This window comes from Nicotiana tabacum, chromosome 21 (genome assembly GCF_000715075.1).
Source record: "Nicotiana tabacum cultivar K326 chromosome 21, ASM71507v2, whole genome shotgun sequence".
Classification (NCBI taxonomy): Eukaryota; Viridiplantae; Streptophyta; class Magnoliopsida; order Solanales; family Solanaceae; genus Nicotiana; species Nicotiana tabacum.
This window is the reverse complement of record NC_134100.1, coordinates 14,285,128-14,294,863: the sequence shown is the minus strand read 5'-3', so window position 1 is coordinate 14,294,863 and position 9,736 is coordinate 14,285,128. Positions and strand designations below refer to the sequence as shown.

General features: G+C 36.9%; 1 protein-coding gene across 1 annotated transcript; it reads right to left on the bottom strand.

Annotated features, from left to right (window-relative positions):
* Window positions 1-8,338: 8,338 nt before the first annotated feature.
* LOC107812390 (uncharacterized) lies at window positions 8,339-9,142 on the bottom strand. The gene has a single exon (XM_016637479.1). The coding sequence runs from the start codon at window positions 9,140-9,142 to the stop codon at window positions 8,339-8,341; it is 804 nt and encodes a 267-aa protein (XP_016492965.1).
* Window positions 9,143-9,736: the final 594 nt, after the last annotated feature.

Here is a 9,736-nt window from a genome sequence, read left to right as displayed (position 1 = left end):
GAGCTTGCCAAGGATATTTGGGGAAAGTTGGAGGAAAGGTATGGTCAGGCAGATGCTGGCAAAATTTTTGAACTAAAAAAGGAATTGGCTCATATCTCATAAGGTTCACTTGATATTACATCTTATTTAAGATCAAGCAATTCTAGGATGAGATTGCTGTTCTATCAGTCAGTTGAGTCATGACATGCGGTACAGCTGGGGCCAGTCTGATTACCAGAGAGATGAGGATGTCGAAAAGTTTTATCAATTCTTGACGGGTTTAAATGATACATACATACATACATACCACAAGCAACATATTCATAATCAAGCCATTTCCTTCTATCAGCACTATGTATAGCATTTTACTGTCAGATGAGAAGCATAGGCAGGTTTCTATCTCATCCCAGTTTCTTCCTAATCCGGCATCATTTAATGTTTGTGTGTCTAAACAAGTCTTCCCTTCCAGAGTCAGAGTCAGTTTTAATGCTCAAAAGTCTTTTGGCTGTAAATAGTGTAAGAAACGAGATTACACCATTAACAAATGTTATTGTCTTGCCTAATCCTGAAAGCTACAGGTGTTTGATTGGGAAGTTGAATTTCCTAACCCACACCAAATATGATATTTACTTTGCAGTACAATACTTAAGTCAATTCATGCAAAAATCATGTCTCCCTTACATGTTGTACTTAAGGCAATTCGTGCAAAAATCATGTCTCCCTTACATGCAGACAACTATATTTTTTTTGCTTGTATTTATGTATTTCGAATGTTTTGTATTTTTTCAACTACTCTCCTGAGCTCTCTCTTAGTGTGTACTAAGATAGATGATTGGTGGGCCTGTCCAGACAAAGGAAAGTGTGTCTCTAGTTTATGTATACTACTACTTGGTGGAAGCTTGGTAGGATGGAAGTCCAAGAAACAGTTTGTGATCTCACTATCCTTTCTAGAAGTTGAGTACAGGTCTATAAGCAAGGCCACTGCTGAACTCACTGTTGAGTTTTTGTTTAAGATGAAATAGTCTTAAAATTAGAGTGAATGAGAAATGGGATTTGGATTTGGATTTGGATTCGGATTTGGTCAAATGATCGATTGATTGATTAATTTTTTGGACCAAATTTATTTGTTAATAGTGAATATTAACGTGATATAATCCGTGTTTGTAACGGATGTTTTCCAATCCGTGTATTGTGTTGCAACACAATACAATAAGCAACCTAGTGCACCTCCCACAATGGTGCAAGTGTTCCTCCCACCAAGCAAGTGTATATACCACCATGTAAGTGCTTTCTCCATGATCTAGTGCTTGTTGCACCATGGAAGGGGCGGATTTCTCTCAAATAACTGCTATAAATAGAGCATAAGTTGGAGAGAAAGAAGAACACATCGGAAAAAACACTTGAAACACTCTGTATACACTTAATATACACTCTGTATACACTTAATATACACTCTGTATACACTGGATATATACTCGGCATATACTGGATATACACTCTGTATACACTGCGTATACACTGTGTATACACTGAAAAAACGAATTGCAATTTGATATTCTCTTCAGTAAGAATTCAACATTGGCTATACTTTGCATTCCTTCCTCTCAGAATTTCCATTCGACTTCTGAGTTGTCCTCCTTATTCTGCATTGTTTTTAACTACAAACAAAGCATCCATAAGTGTGATTTGTTGCCGAACTTTGTGTTCGCTGAAACACTGGGGTTTGAAGTACCGCTACACCAGTGTATAATTCGTTCTATCCTGGGAGGAAATAATCTATAACCTTGGGTACTAGGAGGGGATTAAATTCCTTAAGGAAACACTGTGAATTCAGTGGGCTCGAATTAATTTCTGTTTTTTATTTATATTTACGTTTATAAGCTAACGTTCTAATTTCCAGAATCATTATTTACAAGTACAGAGGAACAACAGTCTTAAGGAATTTAATAATTTAATAATTTAATTTATGTATTTGTGTTACTTTTATTATTCTGGAAACTATAACCTTTGTGATTTTTTGTGTACTCCCGTTTGGAGAGTAAAGCCTTCGGGACGGTTTGTTGGAGATTAAAATCTACGTGATTTTTACTCCAGTTTTAAAGCCTTCGTGGCATTTTGTTGGAGATTAAAATCTACGTGATTTTTGACTCCAGTTTTAAACGTTTATTAAACGTTTGATTGTGTCATTTTTACAGTAAAAATGGCGAATGACGGAAATCAAGCTGTTCCGATGATGACTGCCAATGCATCGACAAGTCGAACTCCGGCGTTGGCACCGACAGAGAAACCCGAAAAATTTTCCGGGATGGATTTCAAGCGCTGGCAGCAAAAAATGTTCTTCTACCTGACTACGTTATGTCTACAGAAGTTCATCAAGGAAGATGTTCCTGATCTTCCAGATGAAACTCCAGAGAATGATAGCTTTCTCGTGATTGAGGCGTGGAAGCATTCTGACTTCTTGTACAGGAATTATATTCTTAGCGGACTAAAGGATAATTTGTATAATGTATACAGTGGCGTGGAGACGTGAAAAGAATTGTGGAATGCACTTGAAAAGAAGTACAAAACTGAAGATGCCGGGATGAAGAAATTCGTCGCCGCAAAATTCTTGGACTACAAAATGGTAGATAGCAAGTCTGTTATTACCCAAGTCCAGGAATTGCAAGTGATTATTCATGATCTACTTGCTGAAGGTATGTTTCAAATAAATACTGATATTGAAAGTAAATTTTTTAGTAATTTTACTAACGGAATTTTCATTGAAGGTCTTGTCATCAATGAAGCATTCCAAGTAGCAGCAATAATTGAGAAGTTGCCTCCATTGTGGAAGGACTTCAAAAATTATTTGAAACACAAACGAAAGGAGATGTCCCTTGAAGATCTCATTGTTCGATTGAGAATCGAAGAGGACAACAAAGCTGCTGAGAGAAGAGGCTGTGGAAATTCACCAATAATGGGAGCAAATATTGTTGAAGATAACAAAAAGAGAAAGAAGGCTTTTGGTCCGAAATACAACCCAAGCAAGAAGCGGTTCAGTGGAAACTGCTACAACTGTGGGAAAATCGGACACAAATCTACGGAGTGTCGTGCTCGGAAGAAAGACAAGCAAAGGGGTCAAGCAAACATGGTAGAAAAGCATGATGATGTTGATGACTTGTGTGCCATGCTTTCTGAATGCAACCTGGTAGGAAACCCAAAGGAGTGGTGGATTGATTCTGGAGCCACTCGCCATGTTTGTGCTGTGAGGGAAGCATTTTCTACATATGCTTCTGCTGGACCCAAAGAGACGCTCTCTATGGGAAATGCTGCTACAGCAAAAATTGAAGGATACGGTAAGATATTTCTCAAGATGACTTCTGGCAAGGTCATGACTTTGAACAACGTCCTTCATGTTCCCGAGATTAGGAAGAACTTAGTCTCTACTGGACTTCTTGTAAAGCACGGTTTCAAGTGCGTTTTTGTATCTGACGAGGTAGTGATTAGTAAGAATGAAATGTTTGTAGGAAAAGGTTACCTTACTGAGGGCCTTTTCAAGCTGAATGTAATAGTTGTTGAAACTAATAATAAAACTTCAGCTTCTTCTTACTTACTTGAGTCAAATGATTTATGGCATGTACGTTTAGGTCATGTCAATTATAAAACCTTGCGAAAAATGATAAACTTGGAAGTATTGCCTAAGTTTGAATGCGAAAAATCAAAATGTCAAATATGTGTGGAATCTAAGTATGTTAAACATCCTTATAAGTCGGTTGAAAGGAATTCAAATCCTTTAGACTTAATTCACACAGATATTTGTGACATGAAGTCAATACCATCTCACGGTGGAAAGAAGTATTTCATAACTTTTATTGACAATAGTACTCGATATTGCTATGTTTACTTACTTAATAGTAAAGATGAAGCAATAGACACATTCAAGCAATACAAAAATGAAGTTGAAACGCAACTTAACAAGAAAATTAAAATGATAAGAAGTGATAGGGGTGGTGAATATGAATCTACTTTTGAACAAATATGTTTAGAATATGGAATTATTCATCAAACAACAACCCCTTACACGCCCCAATCCAATGAGATTGTGAAAAGAAAGAATCGTTCATTAAAGGAGATGATGAACGCATTATTGATAAGTTCTGGTTTGCCACAGAACTTGTGGGGGGAAGCCGTTCTTATGGCCAGCCGAATACTAAATCGAGTACCCCATAGTAAAACACAATCCATTCCATATGAAATATGGAAAGGAAGGAAGCCCAACTTGAATTATTTTAAAGTGTGGGGGTGTTTGGCAAAGGTGCAAGTTCCTAAACCCAAAAGGGTAAAAATAGGACCGAAAACAGTTGATTGGTTTTCATAGGATATGCAACTAATAGTAAAGCATATCGATTTCTGGTTCATAAATCAGAAAATCCCGACATTTATAATAATACGGTTATAGAATCAGATAATGCTGAGTTCTTTGAAAATATATATCCGTATGAAAAGGAATGCGAGTCGATTGGTGAAGGATCTAAACGACCTCGGGAAGAAACAAAAGAAAGTACATTTAATCAGGGGGATCCAAGACGTAGTAAACGTCAAAGAACGTCTACTTCGTTTGGACCAGATTTTGTAACTTTCTTATTGGAAAATGAGCCTCAAACATTTAAAGAAGTTATGTCTTCTTCGGAATCATTGTTCTGGAAAGAGGCAGTGAATAGTGAAATAGAATCCATATTGAACAACCATACATGGGAATTGGTTGATCTTCCTCCTGGAAATAAACCTTTGGGTTCTAAATGGATTTTTAAGAGAAAAATGAAAGATGATGGCACTATTGATAAATTCAAGGCAAGACTTGTTGTCAAAGGGTATAGACAACGAGAAGGTCTTGACTACTTTGATACATACTCCCCAGTTACAAGGATTACGTCCATACGGATGTTAGTAGCATTAGTTGCAGTGTATGGTCTTGAAATTCATCAAATGGATGTTAAAACGACCTTCTTAAATGGAGAGTTGGAGGAAGAAATTTACATGGAACAACCTGAAGGATTTGTGGTTCCAGGTAAAGAAAATAAGGTATGTAGACTTGTTAAGTCCCTTTACGGACTAAAACAAGCACCCAAACAATGGCATGCGAAATTTGACCAAACAATGTTGTCAAATGGTTTTAAGATAAATGAATGTGATAAATGTGTGTACATTAAAAATGTTCCAAATCACATAGTCATTGTTTGCCTATATGTGGATGATATGCTGATAATGAGTAATAACATTGCCAACATAAATGCTACTAAGCGTATGCTAACTAGCAAGTTTGATATGAAGGACTTGGGAATTGCGGATTTAATTCTGGGGATTAAGATCCAAAAGACTCCTCAAGGTCTGGCATTGTCACAATCTCATTATATTAAGACAGTACTTGAAAAATTCAAGCACTTGGGCTTTAAAGTTGCAAAGACTCCAATTGACGTGAATCTTGCACTAGCAAAGAACAAAGGCCAAAGCATATCACAATTGGATTATGCTCGTATGTTGGGATGCTTAATGTACATCATGAATTGTACACGACCAGATATAGCTTGTGCTATAAGTAAACTAAGTCGATACACGAGCAATCCAAGCCAATCTCACTGGATGGCAATGAAATGAGTTTTGGGATACTTAGAACATACCCAAAACTTTGATTTGCACTACAGTAAATATCTTGCGGTGATTGAAGGATATTGTGATGCAAATTGGATCACCGGTTCAACTGATTCGAAGTCCACAAGTGGATATGTATTCACTATTGGTGGAGGAGCGGTATCTTGGAAGTCGTCCAAACAAACATGTATTGCCCGCTCTACAATGGAGGCTGAGTTCATAGCCTTAGATAAAGCCGGTGAAGAAGCTAAATGGCTCCGGAATTTCTTGGAAGATATTCCATTTTGGCCCAAACCGTTGGCACCAATATGCATACACTGTGATAGCCAAGCGGCAATTGGAAGGGCTGGGAGCGTTATGTATAACGGTAAATCTCGTCATATACGACGAAGACATAAAACCGTTAGGCAACTTCTCTCTAGAGGAATTATCACGATTGACTATGTAAAGTCAAGTGATAATGTGTCAGATCCACTTACAAAAGGCCTAACTAGAGAGGTAGTTGAGAAATCATCAAGGGGAATGGGACTATGGCCGAGAACAAGTCATTGTGGCGGTAACTCTACCTAGAAGACTGGAGATCCCAAGATCTAGGTTCAAGGAGATCAAACAAAGTCATTAATGACGGTTCAACATTGTCAACAAAATTTGTTTTAGTCCATTCTCGTGATGAGACAATGTTCAGTACCAAGGATAAAACATTAAGGCTTTTTAATGATTTCTAAATTTGATACATGGTATATCAAATAGTGTATCTACGGGATGACACGTTTAGGAATCACCTATGTAAGTGTGAAGTGTTAGCCGCTTCAAGGAGAATTTTGCAAGGCCAATTCTCTACGCACTTATGAAACCAGGCAGTGTTCATGGCTGAAACGAACACAACAATGAGAACCAAAGACGGTTAAGGGATTGATTGTGTGACTTATGGTTGTCTAGGTATACACTAAAGTTCGACGGTTCAAAGATATCAAATCTACCGATTGACCGAGTATATCCGACATAAGTTCACTACGGAAAGTTCAAAGGGAAACCTACTTATCCAGATGCAATTAATTCTTGTTTGCAAATCACACAAGTTTTTCATGCATACTTCCGTGATATAGCCATTCCCCATTCATGTGGGGGATTGTTGAGTTTTTGTTTAAGATAAAATAGTCTTAAAATTAGAGTGAATGGGAAATGGGATTTGGATTTGGATTTGGATTCGGATTTGGTCAAATGATCGATCGATTGATTAATTTTTTGGACCAAATTTATTTGTTAATAGTGAATATTAACGTGATATAATCCGTGTTTGTAACGGATGTTTTCCAATCCGTGTATTGTGTTGCAACACAATACAATAAGCAACCTAGTGCACCTCCCACAATGGTGCAAGTGTTCCTCCCACCAAGCAAGTGTATATACCACCATGTAAGTGCTTTCTCCATGATCTAGTGCTTGTTGCACCATGGAAGGGGCGGATTTCTCTCAAATAACTGCTATAAATAGAGCATAAGTTGGAGAGAAAGAAGAACACATCGGAAAAAACACTTGAAACACTCTGTATACACTTAATATACACTCTGTATACACTGGATATACACTCTGCATATACTGGATATACACTCTGTATACACTGCGTATACACTGGAAAAACGAATTGCAATTTGATATTCTCTTCAGTAAGAATTCAACATTGGCTATACTTTGCATTCCTTCCTCTCAGAATTTCCATCCGACTTCTGAGTTGTCCTCCTTATTCTGCATTGTTTTTAACTACAAACAAAGCATCCATAAGTGTGATTTGTTGCCGAACTTTGTGTTCGCTGAAACATTGGGGTTTGAAGTACCGCTACACCAGTGTATAATTCGTTCTATCCTGGGAGGAAATAATCTATAACTTTGGGTACTAGGAGGGGATTAAATTCCTTAAGGAAACATTGTGAATTCAGTGGGCTCGAATTAATTTCTGTTTTTATTTATATTTACGTTTATAAGCTAACGTTCTAATTTCCAGAATCATTATTTACAAGTACAGAGGAACAACACTCACTTGGGTTTCATGGCTTCTTTTTGACCTTGGTGTTACAGTTCATTCTCCTATTCATCTATTTTGTGATAATTAGGCAACCATCCACATAGCAAAGAACCTAGTTTTCTACGAACGGACCAAGCACATTGAGCTTGATTGCTATTTTATCATGAACAAGCTCGCTGAAGGTTTGATTCGGTTATCTCATACTTCAAGTGCCATTTAGTTTGCTGATATGCTCACTAAGGCTTTGACTGGTGTAATTCATCATTTACATCTTCGCAAGCTAGGGGTTATCTCACCCTCCAACTTGCCGGGGGTGTTGAGATATATGCATATGACATTACGTAATCCATTGGTTAGTCCATTAGTTATTTCTAGTATTGAGCCCCGAAGCCCACTTTGTATTTGTTCAGATTATAATTTATAGGTGGGTCAGTATTTTACTTTGGGCTTATTGGATATTCGGGTCTGTATAAATAGAGAGGCCCAGTCTATTGTAAAGAGAATTATTGATTTTCCTCTTTCTAAAATAATAAGTCCCCGATTCTCTCTCAATAGCTCTCTCAGACCCTAATCATGAATCACAATTAGAGAGATGAAAAATTGGAGATAAATCTTTCACTTGTATGTTGTATTTCTCTAACAATAACTACAAATTTGTTTATGTATCAATGTGTGGTCAATTATACAGTTTATGAAACAAAATTTGCAAGATTAACAAGATTTCATATTTAGGAGAGAGCTTCTTGATCGATTCATGCGCCTAAATAATCCTTCCAATCCATTTTCAAAGTTGTCAAGGTGAGCCTCAAATGATTCCAGCCTAGTTTCCAAGTTCATTTTTTCTTCTTGGCCTACACATGCAATTCTTCCCTTGTTCACAAAGCTTGAAACCAATGAAAATTTAGATGATTTTGGCTTCAAAAGTGGAACAGACAAGAAAGACAAGAACATTTGAAAAATGGAAATGCGCATTGCATTCGCCTCCGTTAGTGTTTTAATCATATCTACTGTGTCCTCATCTGCATCTTGGGACACAATTCCCTCAGTCTTCTGATCCATTTTCTTTAAGATCGAAACCAATCTTTTAGCTTCCTTCTTTATCTTCTTGTTGAAGGTGGTGAATTTGGCCATGCTGGTTTCTGTTGTTGAATCTGTTTTTCTCTTTCTGAGAGAGGATTGAAGGTCTCTTACATTTTCTTTATATTGTAAGACGAGTTCCATTATCGCGCCACACAAGTCAAGAAGCCTTACGGATTTATCCAATAAATCTTCAACTAATTTCCCTTGTTGATATTGAGAGAGTGCTTGAAGTGTTTGAGGCAAGTTAAGTAAATCATTCATGCACTTATATAACTCCTCTAGACCGAGTAGACCGTCGTGCATGGTCTCTGCTGTCGAAGCAGTTGATATCTTCAATGTTTTGAGGCTATTGACTGCTTCTTCAACTTTTTGAGTGAAATGTGATCTAGGCAAACTGATTGATCTAACATGTTTGGATTTTGAAGAAGTAGCCATTGGTTGTGTTTTATTTTCTTGAGAGGAAACTCTATATTTGTGATGTGCAATTAGACTCAAGCAATGTCATTTATAAGGAAAAATGAATCTTATCAGCATATGATAGTAACGCGAGAATTTTCTTGGAATTTGGTAAGATGCTAACATATTTGGCATACAAGGGCTCTAGTAGTTAATTTCCACTTCTCTAATCTTAATTGTAATGAGATTTTGTCTGTAAGTACATGGTTTTCTGAAGTGTTCTTAGCTGGAGGAGCGCAACAGAAGGAGACTGCATCAATTAATATTAAGTCTTAATCTCTTTATTATGGAGATTCACGTATAAATCTACTATTATATTTGTGCATGTTTGGGTGGTTGGCCATGTGTTTTCAAGATATTATAATCTGTCCCTCTTTGTTATTTCAGAAGGCAGTAAACATGATGCTTTTACTATATGAATGTCTAGTTCATTATTAGATGTCTATTCAGCTTTAGTTAGAGGCCATTTGATCATGGATTAATCTTTTGCCAAAAATTATAACTTGGTACTAGGCCAATCATGTAAAAATTAGATAGGTTGGATCTATAGTCATTAAGGCCTTCTTAAACAAT

Bases quoted from the DNA above. Each gene is read 5' to 3' on its own strand.
- LOC107812390 (XM_016637479.1), bottom strand. From the start codon at position 9,142: ATGGCTACTTCTTCAAAATCCAAACATGTTAGATCAATCAGTTTGCCT.